This window comes from Canis lupus, chromosome 10, assembly GCF_048164855.1.
Source record: "Canis lupus baileyi chromosome 10, mCanLup2.hap1, whole genome shotgun sequence".
Classification (NCBI taxonomy): domain Eukaryota; kingdom Metazoa; phylum Chordata; class Mammalia; order Carnivora; family Canidae; genus Canis; species Canis lupus.
Genome location: NC_132847.1, coordinates 55581559 through 55608897, shown reverse-complemented (window position 1 = coordinate 55608897; position 27339 = coordinate 55581559). Strand labels below are relative to the sequence as shown.

Here is a 27339-nt window from a genome sequence, read left to right as displayed (position 1 = left end):
AAGTTTTCATGTCTATAAATATACTCACACAAATGCATCCAAGACCACTCTTTGTTATGAAAACACTACCAGTTTGGCATTTGCAAGATAAACCATAGTTGAGTCACCATCTTGCTTTCAACCTCTGAAGCTCAAAAGTGCTCTCCAGTAGCTTCTCTCTTCTTCTTAAAGAACTCATTCATCCCTATGGATCATAAAGTAATACATGTGCCTAGTAGAAAGTTATGTAATTACACTTGACTCTTGAACAACGTGGGTTTCAACTGCATGGGTCCACGTAACATGAGGTTTTTTTTTTTTTTCAATAAATACTGTGTTTTCCTATTTTCTTTTTCCTATCCTACTTTATTGTAAGAACACAGTAATATGTGTAACATACAAAGTATGCTCTGAGTGCTTACCAGTAAGGCTTATAGTTAAGTATTAGGAAAGTTTAGGGAGAGTAAAAAATTACATGCGGATTTCTGACCGAGTGAGGCGTTGGTCCCCCCACCCTGGGTCAAGGGTCAAATGCTCATAGAAGGAAGATAGAAGAAAGCCAGCTTCTTTATCTTTTGGCTATTTGTGCTGATAAGCAAAGGAGCGGAAATGTGGGTACTGAGAGGATGGGTAGCTGACATCAGCATTGCGGGGCATCACAGGCCTCATGTCCAGGGAGCAGTCAGGCAGGAGTGGTTTCTCCACACCTGACCTGAGGGAGCACCCGCAGCTGTGTTCCTGAACTCAGTAGTTCCAGGGGCCACCTCCTGATTCCCACTCTTGCAGCCCTTTCACAGTTCTGTAACATTCCATCCATGTATTATATCCCCTTTTATTTTTTTCTTTAGTATTTATTTGAGAGAGTGTGTGTACATGAGTGGGGGATGGGGCGGGGAGGAAGACCTGAGAGAGGAAGAAGCAGATTCCCCTGCTGAGCTGAGACTTGGAGCTTGAGCCCAGGACCTTGGGATCATGACCTGAGCCAACGGCAAATGCTTAACCACTTAGCCAACTGAGCCACCCAGGTGCTCCTTAAATCCCCTTTTAAAGAGATCTACAACAATTTGTTTTCTATACTTCACTCTGATTCATCGCTCTCAAAAATGTGCTTTTAGAGCTGACCCCTGCCCTGTGTGGCCTGAGCCAAGCAGAGCAACTGGTGTGGCTAACCACCTCTCATTTGGCTCTACTCTGTGACGGCGACCACAAACTAACTGGCCTCCTTTGGCAACCCCAAGACACAGGTGACTCACAGTTAGTTACTGACCAAGCCTGAGGCCTCCTCTTCTAGCCCAGCTGGGCTGTACCCTCCTCTCTATGGACTCCCCAGCCCTTCCAGTCTAAGCATGGCACTTCACATTTATCTTTATTAACATTTATCCACTACATCTGGCCTAGGGTTCAGCCTGTAAGATCTGCTGACTCTGACTCTTCCCAGGCCCCACCCTCCCACGGGAACCAGCTGCCAGTCATAATCACAGCAACACCAAAGGAGAGAGGTCAAGGCCAACATGGTCATCACTTTATGTTTCCACTGAAGACAAGCACAACCCGAGATGCTGGCTTCTGGCTTCATACCCACGCCAAAGCGAGGCTTCTTTTTCCTTCTTATTATAAAAATAAAAATGGAAATGAACAGAAGTGGCTGTAGGTGACCAAAATGCTCTTATCTGGGAAGCACACCTCTAGGTGATTTTCCTCCGCTTTGACTGGTGTTTTGAGGTCTGGGCTGGAGGCAGCGGGATGGACAGGGTGCCCAGTTTGTGATCCTCTTCCCTGCCAGCTGCCAGAGACACCTTTCTTTTAGAGATCTTCAGCCTCATGGCTTTCGCTATCTCAATCATCCTAAGGAACAAAAACATAGAAGAAATGGGGGAGAATGACCTCAGTAGGTCTGCTTAGGAAGGCTAGCCAGGTGGGAGCAGCACATTCACATTCTTGGCCACAAAGACAGAATCCTCAACGTGGCGGCCAGGAGCAAAGCAGAGAAGCAGACAGGATCTAGAGCCATCAGAAAGACAATTTCAGTTTAATGTGTGGCCATTACAAAATATCCACAGAAGTGGGATCCCTGGGTGGCGCAGCGGTTTGGCACCTGCCTTTGGCCCAGGGCACGATCCTGGAGACCCGGGATCGAATCCCACGTCGGGCTCCCAGTGCATGGAGCCTGCTTCTCCCTCTGCCTGTGTCTCTGCCTCTCTCTCTCTCTCTCTGTGTGACTATCATAAATAATAATAAAAAAAAAAAAAAAAAATATCCACAGAAGTGATGGAAAACCAGGTTATCCAGACACTACTAATGACTTTGTTTACTTCTGATAACCAGGACTGAGCACTTGGCTAGAATTTTGGTAGAACTTTTACAGGCTCCAAATATCTTGTTTTTTTCTTTTCTTTTTTCTTTTTTTTTTTTTTTTTACTATTTTATTTATTTATTCATGAGAGACAGAGAGAGAGAGGCAGAGACACAGGCAGAGGGAGAAGCCGGCTCCCTGCAGGGACTCAATCCTGGGACTCCAGAATCACTCCCTGGGCGAAGGCAGGCACTAAACCGCTGAGCCACCGGGGGCTGCCCTCTCTTTTATTTTCAACCTCAATGCCTTTTGTGGACAGCCTTCAGGATAATCCCTCCAGGGACTGCTGGAGCAGTCCAGACAAAGGTATTTTCACAGGCTCTCTTGGCACACCAGCAGCAGCCCCTAAGTCAGTGACATATCCCACAGTTCACGATCCTGGAAGTTCTGCCCCCTACTTATCTGAATCCCTGCTAGCAAGGCTGGAAAGAGCCTAAGACCACAACTCTGCCAAATTCTCCCAGGAACCTCCAAGTCTGTCCCTGCTGCTCAGCAGGGCTCCTGGGTCACAGAAGCCCACATGTGACATCCCTGACAAACAGCAGCCCCACCCTGCTTCGAACACCTGACCTGCCAGCCCCTTGTATCAGACTCAGAGAAAGTTCTTTCTGCTAAGCTGAAATTGGGTTCTCTTACAACTTCCACCCCTCAGGACTATACAGACCCTCTCGCCCCAGGGACAGTGATTCAGAGACTGCTTGGTTATCCAGAGACAGAATGCCATGTATGAGAAGGCTCAGGCCTGAAGCCCAACTATTCCCCTTCTTGGCTGTGTGACCCTGGAAAAGTCACAGATTTCTTTGAACTGAAGGTTCTCCCATTGTTTTTTAGGGAAATAGCTGAGATCATCACTGACTAATTACTGTGCCTAGCACAGACAAGGCATTCCATAATGTCTGGTTGCTCATCCATGTAGTCACACACTGACAACTGTCCCCTGGTCCCAAGTCCTGACCATTCTAAACATCCCCAATTCCCTCGATGGTATGTCCTGCTTTCCAAGAGTACTAGAAAGACATGAAGCACCCTGCAGGGAGCTTGCTATTCTGTTGTGCTCACCTTCTCTCACTAAGCTTCAAGTCCCTCTGTAACATTGTCAGGTCAATCTGGAAGTCGCTTATGTGCAAGGCAAGTATGATTACATATGCAGTGATCTTCGCCTTCATAGAATCCGAAATTAAGTTCCGTAGGCTACAAAAGCAGTGGCAGTGAAGGAGAGATAGCATTAAATTCTAAAATGATTATTCCAAAAGTAAAATAAAAACATACAAACCTGTTTTCATGCACACTCAATGTCTTCCCATCTTGGGGGGGAAGAAGAGAAAGTTGAGCAACATTCCTGGTCCTGTCGAGGTGCCCACAACTTGGCACACTGTGGAGCAGTGAGCCAACCCCAGTGTTCTATTAGAGTGGGACAGAGAAAGCCACACCTATACTTTCCAGGCACAGTCAGAGCTTTGCAGTGACAAGGACCCTCTGAGCTTGACCCTGCTGCTCAGCAGGGGTGCCAGGAAAAGTTATCCCAAACACAGCTGCTGCTGATTTCTCCAAGTATGCTCAGATTTTTCCAAGCACATTCCAAGTGGATGGCAGGAAAGAAAGCCAGGTGTGCTGCTTAGGGTTCCTTTTCCAAATTCATCAAACTGGGCTGCCTTGTTTTGTGACACTGCCTTCCCATAGAACACTGATTCTATGGAATATTAGGAAGGTTCCTTGAAATAAGTCTCCGTTGCAGGAACTCCCTAAAACCTCTAGAGTGAACCTCTCCAGGGGGGACAGAGCAGGTAATATATAGGGCTTCCTCAGTTGACTTGACCCCAGGCCCCTGCAGGCGGCAGTGAGTGCCCCTGTCAGCAGTGTCTGTGGACATGGAAGCCAGTTCATGCTCTCGTCCCACCCTCGCCACCTGCCCCCGCCTGCTTTCTCCTTTATAGGCCGACACCCCGAAGTCGATCCCTGACCTGCCGTTGTTGTAGGTCAAGCAGGTGAAGTGCTTCAGCAATTTGGTGTTGATGACATGGGGGATTCCGGGTCCCAGGGCACCTGCGACACAAAGGTGAGATGGATCGTTTTGTTTCCAAACCCTGGGAACACACCTCCCCCCTGAGCTGGGAAAAGAGGCCAACAGCTGAGCCACTGCGATGAAGAGAACCATGTGGTAAGAGGAGCAGGGGCCCACGACACAGAACAGCCACTTCCCAGTGAAAACGAGCTCAGCTGTGCTCCGGCTTGCAGACCCCATGCACCCAAGAGATGTTTGTGATGGGGTGGTAACCAGGAGGAAAAACAGACTCCACTAAGGCCTAAAGACACAGGATTCATAAGATACAATACAGCTTGTGGTGAAAGCCCAGGGAGAGGGAAAGGAGACTGAAATGCGAAAATAAACCAAGTAAATACTGAAAACATACAGACTCTTGGGAGCTCTAGCAACAACAAGATGGCACCAGCTTGTGCCTAAAACCACAGGCGGGTTTCTAGCTCCAGGTTGACAGGAGTGGGAGGCTCTCACCTGTGGCCCTCACTATAGAGGACACAGGTTACCAGGGGGAATGGACTCTCTTCTTTCACAGAAAGAATAAGCTGACACAACAAAAACCTGCCACAAGCCTTCATGTGAGCCAAGCCGATTTTTCTCCCCATGGGACTGATGTTTGGTCCAACCATCCCTTGAAATTTTCATTCGATTTGACTGAAGTCTATACTTCGCCCAATGCAGAAGAGAAGTAGTGAATATTAGCTCTGAACAATCGGACCACCAAGCCCGTCCCCATTTTCAGAGGAGTAAAGAGCTGGGCCAATCCTCCAACCCGTGTTGGCAGCTACAGGAACCTCACTGTTACACAGTCAGAGATAAAGATCTGGACAAGCACACGCATTTTCTTCTCTCACGAGAGCTGGTTGAACAAATAACAGGCTGGAAAGGACTAGAATAAAATGTCTATCATGGACTTACTTTTCCGCTTAATCACTTTCTGTGCTCGAAATTTGATGAGCGTGTCCAGAAACCATATGCATCGGGCCTGGCGGTCTCGGCTCTTCTCATCTGATGGCAAAGACTTCAATGCTTCTATGACAAAGGAGCAGTGGCTAAAACAAGGGGGACAAGGGAGGAATATGTAAGACCAACCCTGTCAGGAACCACTGACGCTCATGATGAAAACAGCGGGCATCCTCCACAGCTGATCACATTCAACCGTTGAAGAGCCATCCTAATATCCTCCTTATTACACAGTGAGCATGGTTTAGTGCTAAGGCAGGAAAGGGCTAGACAATAAATATTTTAGGCTCTGTGGGCCATTGGATCTCTGTTAAATCTACTCAAAGCTGCCAGTGTAGTGCAAAAACAGCCATTAATAACAAATGAACCGCCATAGCTGTGTTCCAATAAGACTTTACTCATAGACAGCAGCCTGACCTTGGCACACAGGCCATTGTCTGCCCCGTCCTGATGTGTGGTCTGGAGCACAGGCCCTTCAGTTAGATTGCCTGGGTTTGAATCCCCTCTCTACCAATTAGTAGCCTGGGCAAGTTTCAGTGTGTCTGTACATCTCCGTACAACATCTTCACCTAAAAATTAAGGACAAAGATAGTGGCCTCCCTCTAGAGGTTTTTTGTGCATTAAATGAGGTAACGCAAGTCTCATTTAAAGCATTTAAAACAGTACCTGGCACATACAAAAGCTCCATCAATGTCAGTTATTCTTTTATGAACTGTTCTACTACCATGAGGCCCAGACTCACAGAAATAAAAAGGCTCTTCAAGATCATCTTGCAGCAGGCTCATTTTACAGATAGGAAAACTGAGCCTCAATGAAGGGAAGATCACACAGTACCTCAGGCAGAGCTCAGGAACTCAGTTCTCCAGACTCTCGGCCCAGAGCTCATTCCTCACCTGCTGCTGAGCCATGATTACATTACGACAACCAAGAACCAGTAATAAGTTTTTCTGGAAATGTATCTTTGGAACAACAAAAGCACCTTCAAAAATCAGGGAACCAACCTAGGGTTTTCAATTTTTTATTTTCTCAAGATGAAATTATTAAAAGAAAAAACTCAAAAGCAAGAAAATTCCACTGTCATCATCAAAGAGAAGCTGCTTAAAACAAACAAACAAAACAAAGAGAAGCTGTTTAAGGGTCAAAAGGTACAGGGGAGATCATCTGAGTTATTTAAAATATATAGTATTTAAATATATAAACTTAACTTTTTAATTTTTTTAAAGATTTTATTTATTCATTAGACACACAGAGAGACAGAGGCAGAGACACAGGCAGAACGAGAAGCAGGCTCCATGCAGGAAGCCCGATGTGGGACTCGATCCCAGGACTCCAGGATCATGCCCTGGGCCGAAGGCAGGCGCTAAACAACTGAGCCACCCAGGGATCCCCTAAACTTAACTTTTTTAAAAAAAGATTTAAAGAGCACACGTGAATGGAAGAGCAGAGAGAGAGAGACAGATACAGATAAGACAAGAGAAGAACCCTTGCTGAGTGTGGAGTCCAACTTGGGGCTTGATCTCACTACTCTGAGATCATGACCTGAGCCGAAATCAAGAGTCGGATGCTTTATCGCCTAAACCGCTCATAAATTTAACTTCACGTATAAAAGCTCACTCGGCATCAACCATCACTTGCACTGGCACCAACTCGCGGGCTAGCGCCTGGGCCCCACTGGTGATGATCACAATCAGCATAGCCCTGGGGACACAGGCCTGCTCTGGTTCAAAGCCCAACCTTAAGGCCTCACCACCCTCTGCTCAGCCACGGGCTCCAAGCACTCAGAGGCCACCTCGCTCTCCCTTGAATGCCACCCACAGCCTTGGGACAAGAGGCTGGAAAGCCCAAATATTTTCAAGAGAACACTGGCTCGTTCATGTTCAGATCCTGAAAAGACATATGCCCTCACCGACTGACACCCCTAAAGGTCTCCTTCATGTCTGACTACTGTTGAGCTCTGCCATCACAGCCCCAGATGCTCCATCCACCCAAGAGGGGAGGATACCTGTTCTCTTCAATCATCTTCAGTATTTCCTCTGATGAGACATTCCTGAAAGCTTCAGATGGGCTCTGAAGAGCTTCATACTCCGCAGTGGACAGAACTAGTTAAACAGGTCAAGAATATAATCTGATCCAAAGAAAAACATCTAACCAGCTATCTCATCTCAGAGCGGCTCCATATTCGAGATGGGAAAGTTGAGGCCCATAGTACACTGGGGCTGAGCGCAGGGACACGGTTTTCCAGACTCCCAGCCCAGAGCCCATTCCCTGCCAGGCCTTTTCTGCTTCCTTGGCTCATCACAAAGCCACTGCAGGCATTCTCCCTCTGACCAGACCCATGAGTAGGGAAATTCTATGCTCCACCTTTTACAGATCAGTCTGCTCCAGACTTAGGGCTGACTTAAAAATCTTATTTTGACTACTCATAGCAAGTGACCTCCATAGGGCTGAACTTGAGGGTATTTGGCACTTTGCTGAGGAATGGGCTTGACCCTCAGCCAGTAAGGAAGCCCAGGTAACTTCCCAGCAAAAGGGCCAGGGCAAGGGCGAAGATCTGGATGTAGCTTCTCTGAGCATCATGGACCACCAACTCCAACATGGAGTCTGTCCACTCATGTATGCACATCCCAACTTGGGAAGTAAGGCAGTGTTTCTACTGCAACAAGGATACGGTCTTCAAATTTATATACGTCTTCAGGCTTGGCTGCATCAGCGTGGCAGGGAGGAAGGTAGAGGGAGTCATCCTGCAGATCATCATGGATGGCATCGTTGACCAGAGCTTTTTGATAAAGGAAGAGACAGTGTTAGTATCATCCTGTGTGGCTTCAGGTTCCCCAATACTCTGAAACTTGTGCGCTCAAGGTTGTAATTGGTCCAAAAAATCCTAATCTGAATGCTTCTGCCAATGTGGCCTGAACTCTCCATCAGGCTGGCTGCTGGGTCTGGGCTGATGTCCACTCATAACACAAACCTAACCAGGCACTGGAGAAGGCTCACACAGTGAGGGCCCTCTCAAGTAACTCGCACAACAGTTCAGAGGACAGGTGTGCTAATAAATATCTACAGTGCAAGAGAAGCCAAAAGTCAGGAAGAGAGCTTTTAATGGCTTCACTTCTGGAAAACTTCCCCATATATTACGAGTAAAAATCAGAATATAGGGACACCTGGGTGGCTCAGCGGTTGAGCATCTGCCTTTGGCTCAGGGCATGATCCCGGGATCTGGGATCGAGTCCCACATCAGGCTCCCTGCGTGAAGCCTGCTTTTCTCTCTGCCTGTGTCTCTGCCTCTCTCTGTGTGTCTCTCATGAATAAATAAATAAAATCTTTAAAAAGGAAATAGTTTATAAAAAAAAAATCAGAATATAAAACTGTGAACTACACTACAAGAATAACCATGTAAGATTAAGAACTTATATAGACAAGGACAAAGAGGAATACAGGAACATTCTAATAGTTGGTCTGGTAAAATGATAGGAAATGAATGAATTATTTATCTTTTTTTAATTAGGATTTTAAAAACCAATTTATTTTATTTATTTGAGAGAGAGACTGAGTGCCAGTGGGGAGAGGAGCAGAGGGAGAGAACCCCAAGCTGACTCCCCACTGAGTGTGGAGCCCCACTCAGGGCTTAAACTCATGACCCCCTAAGATCATGCATGACCTGAGCCAAAATAATGAGTTGGGTGCTTAACCAACTGAGCCACCCAGGCACTTCTTTTTCTTTTCCTTTTAAATGTCCTTTGACAGCTGAGAATTAAACTAAACAAAAATATTCAAAAATTTACTTACACTTTCAAATAAACAGAGAAACATATTTCTATATTCCAGGATAAAAAAAACCCATAATATTGTAAAGATGTTGATTCTCTCCATATTCATCTCAATTGAGGGAATTTGATGAAATAATTCTTAAGATCACCTGGGGGAAAAGGCATGCTATTCTAACCAACGTTTGTGAAAAATAAGGAGGGAAGGAGAAGAGGAGGAATTTGCCGCATCAGAAATAGAAGCAGGAAGATGAGGGTACTGCAATCAAAAGAGCCTGGTGTTCCCGCAGGAACAGAATGGACAGTTGGACAGAACACAGAATGTGCTAAAGTGAGAAGGATAGCTTTTTAAATCATCTTCTACAAAGAAAAGGATGGAGTTGGGGCAGCTGGCTAATCCTTTGGAAAATATAAGGTCTTTACCATATGCCAAAAAAGTATCTTCATTAAAATTTATATGTAAAAAGTAAAATTGTAAAAATACGGAGAGAAAACATAAGAAAATATTTATATAATCATAGGGTTTGGAAAGATTTTTCTAAAAATTACTAAAATCCCATCTTATTTATTTTTTCTTAGGTAGGCTCCATGCCCAGCAAGGAGCCCAATGTGGGGCTTGAACTCACGACCCTGAGACCAAGACCTGAGATAGACGCTTAACCAACAAGCCACTCAAACACCCCTAAAATCCCCCCCTTTTTTTTAAAAGATCTTATTTATTCATGAGAGACACAGAGAGAAAGAGAGGCAGAGATACAGGTAGAGGGAGAAGCAGGCTCCACGCAAGGAGCCCGATGTGGGACTTGATCCTGGGACCCCAGGATCACGCCCTGAGCCAAAGGCAGGTGCTCAACCACTGAGCTACTCAGGCATCCCCTAAAACCTCATTTTAATAGAAAGGCTGCTCTTATGTAAACTTTCTCTTATGTTCTCATAATGCTTTTGAACAAATACACTTTTAAACAATACAATTAAACACTCAAGCTACTGATGAATTTAGGAACAGAAAAAGGTCCACTGATCCCAGAGTGAAGCACTATCTGTAAAGGCTCACTTCATCGTATCAGTCTTTTTGTCCAAAACTTTCCTGTGATTCCCAGACACTGAGGCTTTCTCCCTTCGCACCCTGGCACTCAGGACACAGTGTAAACATACCCGTTCCCATGCCCGTCTCCTCCGCTTGACTGTGAGCTCCCTGAGGGCAGATGTTTCTTACTATTTCCAAAGTCTGTTCCCAAGAAGGTGCTCAGTGAGAGTGAGGAAGGAACCCAGCCCTAACACACCCTTATTTCCATCTGTGGAGCAGGTAAGAGATCTCAAGAGACAAGGAAGCTGTCTCAATGAGCAGACTCTTACTCCAAGTCCCAGCTGCTTACCAGTTACACCCTTCGCATCAATAATATTCTCTGCAGCTTTAGCTACTGCACAGTTCAGAGATTCACTGCCAACTGTGTTCATTCTTCTGGAGTTCAAAGCCCGCTTCTGTTTGGTGGTTCCAAAGGCTTCAATGCAAGAATCCATCTGTGCATAGACAAATTTGGTTTGTGTAGGGACAGTCTGGGCACTACTACTCCTAGCTGTGTGACCATGCGGAAACTCAGCCTTTCTAGGCCAGGATTACCTCACCTATAAATCAGGCTAAATCATACCTCTCTATCTCACAGGCTGGTGTATTAGCAGATCTGAAGTACCTGCTTTGGCTAATTTTTTTTTTAATTTTTATTTATTTATGATAGGCACACAGTGAGAGAGAGAGGCAGAGACACAGGCAGAGGGAGAAGCAGGCTCCATGCACCGGGAGCCCGACGTGGGACTCGATCCCGGATCTCCAGGATCGCGCCCTGGGCCAAAGGCAGGCACCAAACCGCTACGCCACCCAGGGATCCCTGAAGTACTTGCTTTGGAAACTGTCATGGGCTCTTTACAAATCAACAGTGTCTCCATTTGTACAGTGAAAAGCCTGGATCAGAATGAGGATTGGTAAATCTGGCACATAACTTACCATTTTCCAGCCTTACACCCATAGCAGATGTTGCTAATCACTCACTCTTTCCCACTGAGCCTGAAGACAGCCTCACACCTTCTCAATACAGTGCTCCAGGCAGCACTGAAGACTCAATCAATTTGCAATCCTGGAGTGAGATTAGCTTTATAGGAACCACCTACGCTGAAAATCCTGAAGTTTACTCTGTTTTAATGTGAAAGCTTCCAGGCTACAGCCAGAATTTTCTGAAACTTGCATTCAATCCAAAAACAAGTGTTACACTACACCTATGTCAGCCCAGAGAATCAGTTCCAAACACTGGGACGGAGCTGAGTATAGCTGCCCCAGGCGGGAGGACGGCGCTCTGTGAAGCTGAGAAGCCTCCACAGGCAGGCTGACTGGAGAACCACAGACAGAATGAGCTGGGAGCAGCCCTGTGCTCAGTCAGCTCATTTTCCTGATGGAGAAGCACAAGGCACAGAAGGAACGTGAGGCAGGTCCCATGTCTCACTTCTGTCATTCTTACCTTTTCTCTAAAAGTTTTGGCCTGACTCTCTTGTGTCAAGTCGCTCTCAAGTGATTCATCTATCAAGACACAAAACAAAAATAGGAAAAAAGGAAGCTGTAAGGCCCAGATTATAATAGCATTTAATATTTATTCACTGTTAATCTAAGACAGACAGATTTCTTTACTGTAGGACTTCCCAGAGTTTAACATGATGGATCCTATGAATATTTAGTCTGTCGCTTTAGTATACAGTTGGAGGATATGGAGAAGAAATTAAGGAGTCAAATGAAGGGGTCATCTGGTCCAACCTCTTCATTTTACAAATAAGGAAAAAGCCTCCCAACGAAATGATTTGTCCTAAGTCAGTTCACCAGGCAGTGGCCGAGATGGGATTAGAAACCAAGTCCTCGGCTCTTTGCAGTAAATAGTTTTGCCCGCCTTATAAAAGATAAGCAAGCATAAATGTAAGGTATGTGTTACTTACATGAAGCTCTCTTATCTCCCATAAAGTATTCATATAAGGGCAGTATAATCTAGAGGGTAGGAGTATAAGCTCTAGAGTGGCCTTGTCTGAGTTTCAATCCCAGGTCATATAGATAGATAAAGACGGATAAAGGAAATTTATATTTTTATATATACACATTATAATTATATACAAAGGTGTGTGTATATATATATATACACACACACACACACACACATCAACATTATGTCCCTGTCAAACTCTGTACCAGTTTCGTCATCGATAGAACCACCAGAGGGTTGTCACATGAATTATGACAATCCTCGTGCATTAAAAGTACTTAGAACAGTGCCTGACAAATAGTTAAGGACTCAATAAATGCTGCATGTGTGTGTACGTGTATATATATGTTGGCTAGAATAAACTAGTATTTACACATTTTTTACCTGTAAAAACAAAAATTTGAGAACAATTTCCTTTGCCTCCTTGGAAGTCAGAAGAGCACTTGGAGGATTATTTATTTATTTTAAAGATTTTATTTATTTATTCATGGGAAACAGAGAGAGAGAGGGAGAGGGAGGGGGAGGCAGAGACAGAGACAGAGGCAGAGGCAGAGGGAGAAGCAGGTTCCCTGCAGGAAGCCCGTGGGACTCGATCTGGGTCCAGGATCACGCCCTGGGCTGAAGGCAGCAGCTAAACTCCCTGAGCCACCCTGGCTGCCCTGGAGGATAATTTAAATGTAGATGTATTTGTTCGCAAAGCAAGGAGTCCTTAACCTACAGACTCTGGACCCCTAGGAGAGTCGCAGATGGGACTCAGAGCCCTTTACAATTATATGCAAAATTTCATATATATTCTTACGTATTACGTATGTTTCTGGAAAGTAGGTCCAGTCCTTCAGATTCTTTTTTTTTTTTTTTAAGATTTATTTATTTATTTATGATAGACATAGAGAGAGAGAGAGAGAGAGAGAGGCAGAGACACAGGCAGAGGGAGAAGCAGGCTCCATGCTGGGAGCCCGACATGGGACTCGATCCCGGGACTCCAGGATCGTGCCCTGGGCCAAAGGCAGGCTCTAAACCGCTGAGCCACCCAGGGATCCCCTGGTCCTTCAGATTCTTGAAAGGACTGGCACCACTGCTCTGCAGGAATAAAGCCAGAACTACTGCCTTGGAAGGCATCAGGCAGATCTACTGTGACCCTAACAATCCTTCCTCAACTATACCCTCCCTCACTGTGGTTCTCAGTATTTAAGATTTAGAGAACAGGAGCCCCTTGAGTCTGACCCTCTGACCTATCATTCTGGAAGATCCCACACTCTGGCCCTGAGCATCATAAAATGCCAAAGAAGAGAAGCAGTACAAGCTCTCTCACTAAATTAGGGGAAAAAATGGATCTCCTCCTAATTAGAAAGTATAGAGAGACTTCTCATCAACATGAAAAGGGCTGTCTAACCTCTAAGTAACTCCCATCTTCTCTAAAGCCTCTACTCCAGGGCAGCCCCTGAGCCACCCAGAAGGCAGACGCTGAGCCACCCAGGCGTCCCCCTCACCACCTTTTAGTCTCCCTCCCCACCTTTTAAAGATTTTATTCACTGATTTGAGAGTGAGAGACCACAAGCACAGAGAAAGAGGGAGAAGCAGACTCCCTGCTGAGCAGGACCCTGAGATCATGACCTGAGCCAAAGGCAGACGCTTAACTGACTGATCCACCCAGGCAACCCTGCTCAAATGGCTTTAACTGATTATTTTCTGATCTCAAATCTGTAAACATAGCAGCGACAGGACCTGTATCTGTTCTGCTACATCCCTAGCCACTAACTTGTGCCTGGAGCAAAGTAAGTTATCAATAAATATTTGCAGGAAGGCACCCTTTTAAAAATAACAAATGTGTTTTACAAATCAAAACCAAACTCATCCAGCAAACCTAAAACATGCAGTGTTCTTGCAAGCCTTCGTGACTGGGTCCTACCTGCAAACAGTGGCTGCATGTTGAACAATTCAGCATCATACACTTGCATCTGGCCAGAGGTCTTGTTGAGAATTCCCACAAAGTGCCTGAGCAAAGTTGGAATAATACCAATGACAAAGGATTCCTCAAAAAGTACTGTTTTACAACTTCCTTTTTCCTGCTTAAAAGTTCTTAACAGTCCTTCAGCAGGGAGCCTGCTTCTCCCTCTCCCTCTGTGCTCTTAAAACAAAAAAGTTGCTGAGAGCAAATCTTAAAAGTTCTAATTACAAGAAAAAAATTGTAATATGTGTGGCAGTGGATGACTTTTTTTTTTTTTTTTTTTTTTTTTTAAGATTTTATTTGAGAGGGAGAGAAAGAGTGAGAGCAGGAGGAGGGAGAAGCAGACTCCTTGCTGAGCAGGGAGCCCAACATGGGGCTTGATCCCAGGAAGCAGGGATCATGACCTGAGCCAAAAGCAGAGGCTTAATCAACTGAGCCACCCAGGCACCCCTGGATGACTGCTTATTGTGGTGACCATTTTGCAACATATACAAATATCTAATCATTATATTATATACCTAAAACTAGTGTAAAGTTATATCGCAGTTAAAAAATTATTATTTAAGACTTTTTAAAGTAATCTTTACTCCCAAAGTGGGGCTCAAACTCACAGCCTCAAGACTAAGAGTCCCAAGCTCCAATGACTGAGCCAGCCAAGCACCCCTAAAAATTATCTTAAAGAAAATTACAAATGAATGAGATTTTAGGAAATCCAACAAATGTTAACTTATTTTTTCTTTTTAGGCATGTTGGTTGTGAAGGCCCCTGGATCTGGGAACCCAAGGACATGGTAAACCTCTCCAGATTTGCCCCCGACTCCTAAAATAAAGACCGAAAACAACAGTGCCAGGCTCACCACCACTATCCTCCCCTTGTTGTCCCTTCCCCAACCCCTACCTGCACAAAGTGTTGCATTTGAGGGCTCCAGTCCCGAAATTGTTTCCCACGTAGGAAAGTCTGTCTGTTTCAGCTGCCTAAAATGTAAAGTGAAAAAGCACCACCACAACCAATGTTGAGAGGTATCAAGCATATTGTCTCCCTTTCCCACATTTGCAAAAGCTTTAGAATCCAAACCACAGTGGATCAGAACTAGAGAGCCTCTGGGAGGTGATCCAGCCCCACTCTCCAAGTGAATCTGGGTGTCTCTGGGAGAAAGGCAAGAGGACTTTTGAAAGGGAAGCCCCATATAGTGCTGGCTTCTAGCTGGTCTGAAAAGTGCTCAGGGGAGCTATACCACAGGACTTGGGAGAGAGCTCCTGGGCTAGCACTTAGAGGCATGCAACAAAATGGTTCTGCCAGCAACCTCCTGGGCCCAAAGTCCAAGCCTTCCTGAACTTCTTTGTCCATCTCTCCCATGGCTGCTGCTTATATGCTGGCAGGACTATGGAGACAGCTAATTCACTCCTCAATCACAGCCAAGCTTTCCTGCTTCCCTATGTTTGTCCCTGCTCTCCTTTTCACTTGGAATAGGGAACCTCAGCTGTCAAACCGTCCTCCAGTCTTCAGAGCTTAGCTGCTATGTGTCCTCCCCCAGGAAGGCCTTCTGACAAGCAGAGACTTCCTGAGCTCAAATGAACTCGTTCCAGGCTCAGAGCTTGCAGGCTTGTGTGAGTTACTGAACTCAAAACCAGTTCTCACCTTTCGAAAGCAGTTGTTCTCACCCAGCAAATCACCCTTGGTTGGGGGGGGGGGGTGAGGGGGCGTGAGGGACACCTCTGGGAATTCTGGGTGTCACAAAGAGGAGGTGCTACTGGTATCTAGTGGTTAGAGACCAGGGAAGCTGAACATCCCGCAATGCACAGGTCTGGCCCACAACACAGAATTATCTGGATCAAAATGTCAATAGTGCCAAGGCTGAGCAACCCTGCTCTAGAGTAGGAGCTCCCCCAGGGTGGAGCCAAGTCCCATTTCGCTATTTCCCGTGCAGCTTACAGCACAGCCACGGTGGGTGCTCAATAAAAGCTTGCTGAATGAATAAATCAATGAAAGGTCATCACTTCACCAAAAGTACATAACTGAATGAATGGAGCCTGTCCCCACACCCCAACCTGCTGGGACTCACGGTTCTCCCAAGGCTCATTTGCTATCTCTTTTCTCCTCTCCCTCCCTCCCACATCCACCCACACCCAAGCGCCTCCAAGACCTTCAGAAATCTGCAGAGTGGAGGCAGCTGGCCCCCGCAGCACTTACCAGAATCCGCTGACTCCTCTTCCTGGGGTTTGTGGAGTCATTGCTCTTGTACAAAGTAAAACGCACGTTGCCTGGATTCTGCAGCTTCCCGTTGGAGAACTGCACTGTAAGATTGCAGCGCAAAAATGAGATGAGTAGAAGGACCCACAGTGTGTATGGTGGGGAGGAACCGGACTGTTCGTTGGGAGAGAGCGTCTGAAGGCATGGGAGTGGTAAGGAAGCCCAGGCCTGAAGGGGGGCCTGAAGGAGGTCCCTGCCGGTCGGGAAGAGGAGACCGGGAGGTGAGGGCAGTGCTGGCGAAGGGCCGCGACGGAAGGAGATGACCAGGGTTAAACAGCTGAAGCCTAGCCCAGACCGTGGAGAAAAGGATACGGGGCAGGTGTGAGTGCGTGACGGGGTGACTGGGAGAGCCCTGAGGAGGAGGCTGCCTGGGATGTCCCCATCCAGGTGGTGACAGAGAGATGGGGGGTGACCAAGTCCCAAGCAGTGCCGGAGGCTAGAGGGCGTCTTGGCCCAGCCGGGAAAGGGGTCCGGCAGGGGCAGGAGGGCTGCAGAAGCACCCAGACGGGAGCGGAGGGAGCTGTGCGGGACTCGGCTCCGGCTCCGCAGTCTTTACCCAGTACGGCTCTCTGGCTCTCGTCGGGCTGCCCACAGTATAGCCACCGCGCACTCGGCAACACCTCCGCCGCCATCTCCCGGTCCGGCCGCCAAGGCTAAGGACCCGGATAGACTCGGCCCGGAGCGCCTTAGCGGTCCACACGCGGCGGCAGAACCGCGGGGCGGAAGAGGCGGGGCCTCCTTGGCCCCGCCCCGCCCCGCGCGTGCGCACACGGCGCGGCCCCGCCCCCGCCGCGCTCCCCCGCCCACTCCTCGCCCCGCCCCGCCGCATGGAGAGGCGGGGACTCTCTCTGCCAACCCTGGGGGCCCCAGGCCTCTGCCCCGCTGGCCTCCCGGGGGCGCCGCGCTCGCCTACGCGTTGAGGGTTGTGGGGGATCAGGGGACTTAGCAGAGCGGAAGGGCCAAAGCCGGACCTTTTGAGCGTGGATTCAAAGGCAGGTATCTTTGAGGGCAAGAACTCAGGTGGCCTCATCTGTTACCCAGGTCGCCTTCGAGTCTCAACAAAGTACGTCACCAATTGTCCCAGTAAAGTGTTTACAGCAGAAAGAACCTGTCCGAAAACACAGGTTGCATTTACTCAACGGTCTTTAGTTTCCTTCAACCCAGAACAGTTCCTCATTTGCAGTTCCTGCAAATTTTAAAGATTACAGGCCAGTTGTTCTGTAGAATGTCCCTCAATCTGGATTTGTCTAATGTTTCCAAATGACTAGTTTCAGGTTATGCGTGCGCCTTTGGCAGGGCTATCACGGATACGATGCTCACTGTATCCTATTAGGTGGCCCACAATTTCTCTTTGTCCGATTACTGATAACTTTGACCACTTCAACCAGTTAGAGGTTTCCCTGCTGTAAAATTACTCTCTTTGCTTTGTAATTTCCCTTTGTACCTGACTCTTATTTTGTGAGTGGGTATTGAGAAACTAATTTCCTGTTCATCGCACTACCAATTTATTCATTTATTTATATCAGTCTGGACTTGTAGATTCCTATTTTATTCAATAGATTAGAATCTACTATCACCTATTTTCAAGTTCTAGTTTTATCAGATCGGGCCAGTGGAAACCCCGTTAAGTTGGTTTCTGGGTTCTTTTTACATGTCCACATCATTTTTTTGAACGTGTCCTTACTTTCTGGCACAAGATATTTCAATTTGTCATGTAGTTTCCCTGCCCCAGCCCTGGAATCACCCATTTCTCCAAGGAGTTCTGGTTTCTTTTGGTAGGAAACAGTATTCAGAAACTAAGATCTCTGTAGTAGGTATGGACTGCTTGGGGGATGTCACAGCTCCCAGGCCTGAATGAACTGACTTAGGGATTATATGTAAGTAAACACACTTTCACAACTAACAGTAAGTTTCTAAAACTTAGAATTTCTAGATCCATATATATTGAAAACCATGAGATCATAGTGACTTCTAATTCCAATTCAGCACCACAGAGTTTATTCTGATTTTCCTTCCTCCCATATTTGTAACTTCCTTCTCTGACAGTGAGAAACCTGGGTTCCATTAGTTAATATATTACTTATTTGATCAGTCCTCCTTTAACACATCTCCCATCACTATCACCACCACCATCACCTGACATGGGGGTGATTATTAGCCCGTTCAGGCTCTAACACCTTAAACCAAGTTCTGACCACTACATGGATACTGTATTAGAGTTCTCCAGAGAAGCAGAACCAGTAGGATATCTCTATCTATATATATATTTAGAGAGAGAGAGGTTTATTAATATGAATAATTGGTTCACACAATTATGAAGGCTGAGAAGCTCCACAGTTTGCCATGTGTACACCAGTAGGAAAGCTGGTGGTGTAAGTCTGAGGGCCTGAGAACTAAGGAACCCTGCCAGTGGTTTAATTTCAAGCGCAATGATCAGAGAAGATGAGACAAGATGTTCCAACTCACAAATGAGGCAAGAAAAAAACCGAAAACACTCCTTCTTCCTCCACCTTTTGTTCTATTCAGAACGTCAAGAGATTGGATGATGTCACCCACACTGGTGAGGGCAGTCTACTTTACGGAGTCCACTAATTAAATTAAAATGGTAATATCCAGAAATACTCTCATAAACACACATAGAAATAATGTTTAATCTGGCACCTAGAAGCCAGTCAAGTTGACACATAAAATTAACTATCGCAGATGCCCTCCTTATCCTGTTTAGACTCTGACAACCCTCACCAGGGTGTCCCCCTGCCCAGATGCCCTTCTCACCTTGATTGGGCTCAGAAAGTCTGTACCAGGCCACACTTTCCGCTTGGATAACCTTCTCATCTTGCTTGGCTCCAGTACCCCTGCTCTAGACCACTGCAGGCTCCCCTGTACCTCTGAGGGGAAAGCTACTTTGCTTGATCACTGAATGGCTTTTGGATTGAGTTGTTCAGGAAGAGAAAAGGAAAAAAGGTAAGGGGGAAGGAGCTTAATTGCCTAATTATTTACCTGTCTCCCCTATTGGATACAAACTTACTTGAGGCTAACAATAAAGTTGGGGGTTTAGCAATAAACGGATTTGTGGATTATTTATTTATTTATTTATTTATTTATTTATTTATTTATTTATTTATTTATTTAAGAAACAGAGATAGCACATAAGCAGGAAGGGCTGGGAGAGGGAGCGAGAACCTCAAGTGGACTCAGAGCTGAGTACAGAGCTGGGCATGGGGCTCAATCCCACAACCCTGAGATCATAACCTAAGCCGAAACCAAGAATCAGATGCCCAACCAACTGTGCCACCCAAGCATCCCAATTTATATATTGTTTTGTGCATCTCTAGCTCCCGGAACAGTACCTGGCACATAAGTAGATCCTCAATAAATATCGAATGAATGAATGACACGGCAAGGAATGAATTTGAATCATCACTAAATCCTAGGAATCCCGGGACTGGAGCTCAAAGATGCTTACTAACCGTGCTTCAAATTGACTGGCATTGGGGTTCACACAGAGTAGATTCTCTGTAAATGTTGGTTGGTTGAATGAACACATGAACAGTTAAGTCAAAGTTAAGGGGTGACAAAGAAGACAGCATGACTACAAGGAGTCAATTGTAGCTGAGAGGTGTCCTGACCCTCTTAATATAAGGACATTTAGCCTTGCTGCTCAAAGTGTGGTTCTTGGGCTAGCAGCACTAATGTTATCTGGGAACTCATCAGCAGTGCAGAATCTGCAGCCCTATCAAATCTCCTGAATCAGAATCTGCACTTAACAAGATCCCTGGGTGATTCGTGTGTGCTTCAAGGTTGGGAAGCGCTGTTGTAAAAGATTGTTTCCCTTTTGGGCACATGTTTACCAGTCTGACGAGTCTGTGAAAGTCCTTAAAATTGGATGCTTTATGGCTACATGGAAGAATGAAGAAAGCACACATGGATTGAGAGTAAAGACTCCCAGAATAACCACAGTTAGGAATTCAAAGTGACAGCGCTTCTACTTGGGGAAGCAAAGTGTTAATGGCGGGGTGACTAGGAAGGGGACTGTAACATACCCCTATGTTGTTTAATTATTTAGCAGTGATTCAAAACTCGTGTACACTGTATATGTATATATACATGTGCATATAACTGGGAGGAGGCAAGCTGGAGGGAGCCCTACTCAGGCAGTGCCCCAAACGCAGAAACTACAAAGCCTTCTTCTAAATCAGAATCAGGGGTAATCAGAGGCAACATTTACCATTAAATGTTTGTTTATAAGCTTAGTTTGGAAATTCAGAGACTTCTGGAGTTCTCTCAGCATCATTTTTCAGGAGAGTGAACGGATATTTAGAGAATAAGAAAAGAATAAGGTCCGGGGCACGGTGCGGTGGGCCGGAGGCAGTCCCCTTTTCCTTGGGTGATATCTCCATCTGCTGGCGGTTCAGGATATGGCTAACGAAGACCTGAAAGCGCTTGCAACTCAGTGTGTACTCTCCCGTTTCTTCTGCCTCACCTTTTCTCTCCCTTTTCCCCACCTCTGCCTCTCTTCTTCCTTTCTTTTTCTGTTTGCTCACTCTCCCGTTCTCCCTTCTCTATTTTTTTCTCTTTCTCTATATCCCTGATGCAGATGCTGCTTGTATCCTGTATACGTGGAAAACCCCTTCCTTATGGGGCCGCCTTCACCATGGATAGGTCTTGCCTTACACGAAGCTGAATCTACCTTCTGTAGCTTCTGTAATTCCAGTCCTGCTTTCTGGAGCCACACAGAACACGACGCACTGCTCTGCCCTGAGCCCTCCAAAAATTTGATTACTCCGATCACACTTTCCATTTATCTGCTCCTCTCCTTCTTAGCAACTCCCTCAAAACCCTCAGTTATGTCATACACCAAAGTTTCTAGGTCTCTCCTCTTTCAGGTCACCCCTGCTGGACATATGGCAATATATCTGGATCCCTCTTACACTGTGGGACCCCACATGGATCCACACTCCAGTTCTGGGCTGGGTAGCACAGAAAGGATCCATCACTTCCTGAGGGTAGGTGCCATGCCTCTCCTAATGAGACCAATATGTGCATTTATTCTAAGTATCTTATATTGTTCAGTTAACTTCTTTGGAGTTAACAATAAACAAAAATTCTTGACTTTGCTTCTGCTAAGTCACATCTTACCGCAATTTTAAAATTTTTATTTATTATTTATTTTTAAGAAGATTTTATTCATTCAAGACAGACACAGAGAGAGGCAGAGACAAAGGGAAAAGCAGGCTCACTGGAGGGAGCCTAGTGCAGGACTCTATCCCAGGACCCCGGGATCACGACCTGAGCCAAAGGCAGATGTTTAACTACTGAGCCACCCAGGTGCCCCATACCACAACTTGTTTAAAAAACAACGATTCAGAGCTTTATATGAAGGCTTGTTAAATTTAATCATGTCAGGTTCAGTTTTTATTTTATTTTATTTTTTTAAAGATTTTATTTATTTATTCATGAGAGACACAGAGAGAGAGGCAGAGACATAGGCAGAGGGAGAAGCAGGCTCCATGCAGGGAGCCTGATGTGGGACTCGATCCCAGAACTCCAGGATCACTCCCTGAGCGGAAGGCAGATGCTTAACTGCTGAGCCACCCACGTGTCTCAGATTCAGTTTTTAAAATTTCCCCAATACATTTGATTTTTAAAGACTTATCAAACCAAGACATATTTGATGTACAATATTGGGGGAGAATACAAAGAATGCAATTATAGTAACTCATGATCTGTTCCCCACCTAAAGGCAAACATTTTAACATTCTGATTTCTTTTTAGATTTTTCTCTGTGCCTATGTATGCTTATATAATTAATATTATATTCAATTTTTTATACTGTATTCAATTTTGTATCGTCCTTTAAAAATTTTGGTAACATTATCTTGTAAGCATTTTCTCAAATCTCACATGATAATCTCTTGAATGTTGCCAGAGTTCGATCCTTTAGTTGAACACTTAACCATTCCCAATTTTTTCAGTTATATGTAACATTTCAGTGAACTTCAAATTTTTTTACTATGATGAAGAAGCTTTATTATGGGTTTGCACATAATGAACAAAGAATAAACATTTTCAATTCCCAAGGCATTTAATTTTCACTTTTTCTTTTTTTTTTTAAAGATTTTATTTATTTATTCATGAGAGACACAGAGAGAGGCAGAGACACAGGCAGAGGGAGAAGCAGGCTACATGCAGGGAGCCCGACATGGGACTTGATGTCGGGTGTCCAGGATCACACCCTGGGCTGAAGGCAGCGCTAAACTGCTGAGCACCCAGGCTGCCCTAATTTTCAATTTTTTATTTTTCTTTTAAAAGATGTTTATTTGAGAGAGAGCACGAGTGGGGTGAGGGACAGAGGGAGAAGCCGACTCTCTGCTGATCAGGGAGCCTGATGCAGGGCTCGATCCCAAGACCCCGGGATCACGACATGAGCCAAAGATAGACACTTAACCAATGGAGCCACCTTAGAGTTGAGTTTTAAAAATAGTTTTTTTTAAATTTTTATGTATTTATGATAGTCACACAGAGAGAGAGAGAGAGGCAGAGACACAGGCAGAGGGAGAAGCAGGCTCCATGCACCGGGAGCCCGATGTGGGATTCGATCCCGGGTCTCCAGGATCGCGCCCTGGGCCAAAGGCAGGCGCCAAACCGCTGCGCCACCCAGGGATCCCTAAAAATATTTTAATATTTGATTCATTTACAATAAATTTGTTGTAAGAAGTCACATAAATATCCAACATAGTTATCCCCTCTAAGACTTCCAGTTTCACAGTTTCTTTTAAATATTAATTTATATTTCTTCCGCAGCTTTGAAATGCCAACTTATTCATACATCAAATTCTTTTTAAGATTTTATTTATTTATTCATGATAGACATAGAGACACAGAGAGAGAGAGAGAGAGAGAGAGAGAGAGAGAGAGAGAGGCAGAGACACAGGCAGAGGGAGAAGCAGGCTCCATGCAGGGAGCCCGACCCGGGACTCAATCCCGGGACTCCAGGATCACACCCTGGGCTAAAGGCAGGTGCCAAACCACTGCACCGCCCAGGGATCCCCTCATACATCAACTTCTTTTCATATTTATGTCTATTCTGGACCTTCTGTGTTTTTTTAAAAAGATTTTATTTATTTATTCATGAGAGACACACAGAGAGAGGCAGAGACACAGGCAGAGGGAGAAGCAGGCTGTATGCAAGGACCCCAATGTAGGACTCAATCCCAGGACCCGAGGTTCACACCCTAAGCCAAAGGCAGACCTTAACCACTGAGCCACCCAGGCACCCCTCTGGACCTTCTGTTTTGATCCATTTATTTGTCTGTAAGTATGCCAGTATTAAATTAAAATATTCCATGCTCATGGATTGGAAGAATTAATATTGTGAAAATGTCAATGTTGCCCAGGACAATTTACACGTTTAATGCAATCCCTATCAAAATACCATGGACTTTCTTCAGAGAGTTGGAACAAATTATTTTAAGATTTGTGTGGAATCAGAAAAGACCCCGAATAGCCAGGGGAATTTTAAAAAAGAAAACCATAGCTGGGGGCATCACAATGCCAGATTTCAGGTTGTACTACAAAGCTGTGGTCATCAAGACAATGTGGTACTGGCACAAAAACAGACACACAGATTAATGGAACAGAATAGATAATCCAGAAGTGGACCCTCAACTTTATGGTCAACTAATATTCGACAAAGGAGGAAAGACTATCCACTGGAAAAAAGTCTCTTCACTAAATGGTGCTGGGAAAATTGGACATCCACATGCAGAAGAATGAAACTAGACCACTCTTGGGATCCCTGGGTGGCGCAGCGGTTTGGCGCCTGCCTTTGGCCCAGGGCGCGATCCTGGAGACCCGGGATCGAATCCCACATCAGGCTCCCAGTGCATGGAGCCTGCTTCTCCCTCTGCCTGTGTCTCTGCCTCTCTCTCTCTCTCTCTCTCTGTGACTATCATAAATAAATAAAAAAAAATTTTAAAAGAAACTAGACCACTCTCTTGCACCATACACAAAGATAAACTCAAAATGGATGAAAGATATAAATGTGAGACAAGAATCCATCAAAATCCTAGAGGAGAACACAGGCAACACCCTTTTTGAACTTCGCCACAGTAACTTCTTGCAAGATACATCCACGAAGGCAAGAAAAACAAAAGCAAAAATGAGCTATTGGGATTTCATCAAGATAAGAAGCTTTTGCACAGCAAGGATACAGTCAACAAAACTAAAAGACAACCTACAGAATAGGAGAAGATATTTGCAAATGACGTATCAGATAAAGGGCTGGTTTCCAAGATCTATAAAGAACTTATTAAACTCAACAGCAAAGAAGCAAACAATCCAATCATGAAATGGGCAAAAGACATGAACAGAAATCTCACAGAGGTAGACATAGACATGGCCAACATGCACATGAGAAAATGCTCCGCATCAATGGCCATCAGGGAAATACATATCAAAACCACAATGAGATACCACCTCACACCAGTGAGAATGGGGAAAATTAACAAGGCAGGAAACCACAAATGTTGGAGAGGATGTGAAGAAAGGGGAACCCTCCTGCACTGTTGGTGGGAATGTGAACTGGTGCAGCCACTGTGGAAAACTGTGTGGAGGTTCCTCAAAGAATTAAAAATATAACTACCCTACAACCCAGCAATTGTACTGCTGGGGATTTACCCCAAAGATATAGATGTAATGAAATGCCGGGACACCTGCACCCCGATGTTAATAGCAGCAATGTCCACAATAGCCAAACTGTGGAAGGAGCCTCGCTGTCCGTCGAAAGATGAGTGGATAAAGAAGATGTGGTTTATGTGTATGATGGAATATTACTCAGCCATTAGAAATGACAAATACCCACCATTTGCTTTGATGTGGATGGAACTAGAGGGTATTATGCTGAGTGAAATAAGTCAATCGGAGAAGGACAAACATATGGTCTCATTCATTTGGGGAATATAAAAAATAGTGAAAGGGGAAAGGAGAAAAATGAGTGGGAAATATCAGAAAGGGAGACAGAATATGAGAGACTCCTAATTCTGGGAAATGAACTAGGGGTGGTGGAAGGGGAGGTGGGCGGGGGTGGGAGTGACTGGGTGATGGGCACTGAGGGGGGCACTTGATGGGATGAGTACTGGGTGTTATTCTATATGTTGGCAAATTGAACACCAATAAAAAATAAATTTCTATTTAAAAAATTAGATTTTGTGTGTGTGTGGCAAAATACTCATAAAATTTACCATCATAATCATTTTTAATTTTATTATTTTGAAAAAGATTTTGTGTTTTTATTTGAGAGAGGGAGAGAGCGCATGGGGGGGTCAGAGGCAGTGAGAGAGGGAGAGGAGAAAAAGACTCCCCAAGTATCAGGGAGCCTGATGCAGGGCTCGATCCCAGGACTCTGAGACCACAACCTGAGTGGAAGGCAGATGCCTAACAGCCTGAGCTACCCAAGTGCCTCCATAATCACTTTTTTAAAAGATTTTATTTATTGAGAGAGAGAGCGAGCGTGAGCAGAGGGAAGGGGAGACAGGGAGAGGAAGAAACAGACTTCCCACTGAGCATGAAGACAGACATGGGGCTCCATCCCAAGACCCTGAGATCATGACCTGAGCTGGGGTCAGATGCTTAACTGACTGAGCCACCCAGGCACCGCCATCATAATCATCTTTAAGTGCACGGTTCAGTAGTATTAAACACTCATAATGTTGTACAACCATCGCCACCATCTATTCCCATAGCTCTTTTCATCTTGTAAAACTTAATTAAACAGTCATTCTCCAATTGCTCTCCTCCTAAACCCTGGCAAACACCATTCTACTTTTCATGTCTATGATTTTGACCATTCTAATTACCCCATATAAGAGGAATCATAGAGTATTTGTCTTCTTGTAACTGGCTTATTTCACTTAGCATACTGTTCTCAAGGTTTATTCATGTTGTAGCATGTTGGAATTTCCTTCCTTTTTAAGGCCGAGTAATATTCCTTTACAGGTATGTGCCACATTTTGCTTATCTATTCATCCATTGTTTTAGCTATCATGAATAATGCTGCTGTGAATTATGGGTATACAAATATCTGTCAGATGCTATTTTCAATTCTTTTGGTTATACACCCAGAAGTAGAATTGATGGATCATATGGTAATTCTATTTTTAATTTTTCAAGAACTGCCATATTGTGTCCCACAGTGGCTGCAATTTACATTCCTATCAATAGGGTACAAGAGTTCCAATTTTTCCACATCCTTATTTGTTATTTTATTTATTTTTTGGATAGTAGCCACCCTAAGGGTGTGAGGTAGTATCTCATTGTAGGTTTGTTTTGCATTTCTGAGATGTTGAGCATCTTTTCTTTTTTTTTTTCTTTTTTTTTTTTTTTTTGTTGAGCATCTTTTCATGTGCTTATTGGCATTTGTATATCTTCTTTGGAGAAATGTCTATTCAAGTCTTTTGCCCATTTTTGAATCATGTTTTTTGGTTTTATGTTGTTTGGGGGTTGTTCAAGTTTACCTCTCTATATGCTAGACATTAGTCCTTTATCAGACATATTATTTGCAAATATTTTCTTCCATTTTATGAGCTGTTTACTCTGTTGATACTGTTTTTGATGCACATTTTTAAAATTTTCATAAAGTACAATTTGTCTATTTTTTCTTTTGTTGTCTGGGCCTTTGGTATTATATCCAAAATGTTGTTGCCAAAATCCAATGTCATGGAGCTTTCGTCCTATTCCTATGTTTTCTATTAGTAGTTTTAGGTCTTACATTTAGGTCTTTGATCAATTTTGAATTAATTTTTGTATATGGTATTAAGGGTCCAACCTTATTATTTGGCATATACATATCCAGTTTTCCCAGCACCATTTGTTTAAAAGACTGTCCTTTCCCCATTGAATGGTCTTGAGATTCTTGTCAGAAATCATTTGGCCATATATGCATGAGTTTATTTCTGGGCTTTCTATTCTACTCCATTGGTCTATACGTTTGTCTTTATGCCAGTACCACACTGTTCTGATTACTGTGG

At 44.7% G+C, this 27339-nt stretch overlaps 1 protein-coding gene across 1 annotated transcript; it reads right to left on the bottom strand.

The window, feature by feature from the left end:
- Positions 1–1479: 1479 nt before the first annotated feature.
- Positions 1480–17103, bottom strand: POLR1E (RNA polymerase I subunit E). Its single transcript, XM_072841999.1, has 12 exons — positions 16869–17103; positions 16253–16356; positions 14960–15036; positions 14024–14109; positions 11608–11666; positions 10474–10618; positions 8002–8109; positions 7336–7432; positions 5289–5422; positions 4294–4375; positions 3392–3523; positions 1480–1824 (listed from the first exon to the last, which is right to left on the bottom strand). The coding sequence occupies exons 1-12, from the start codon at positions 16942–16944 to the stop codon at positions 1665–1667; spliced, it is 1260 nt and encodes a 419-aa protein (XP_072698100.1). The 5' UTR covers positions 16945–17103; the 3' UTR covers positions 1480–1664.
- Between the last annotated feature and the right edge of the window lie 10236 nt (positions 17104–27339).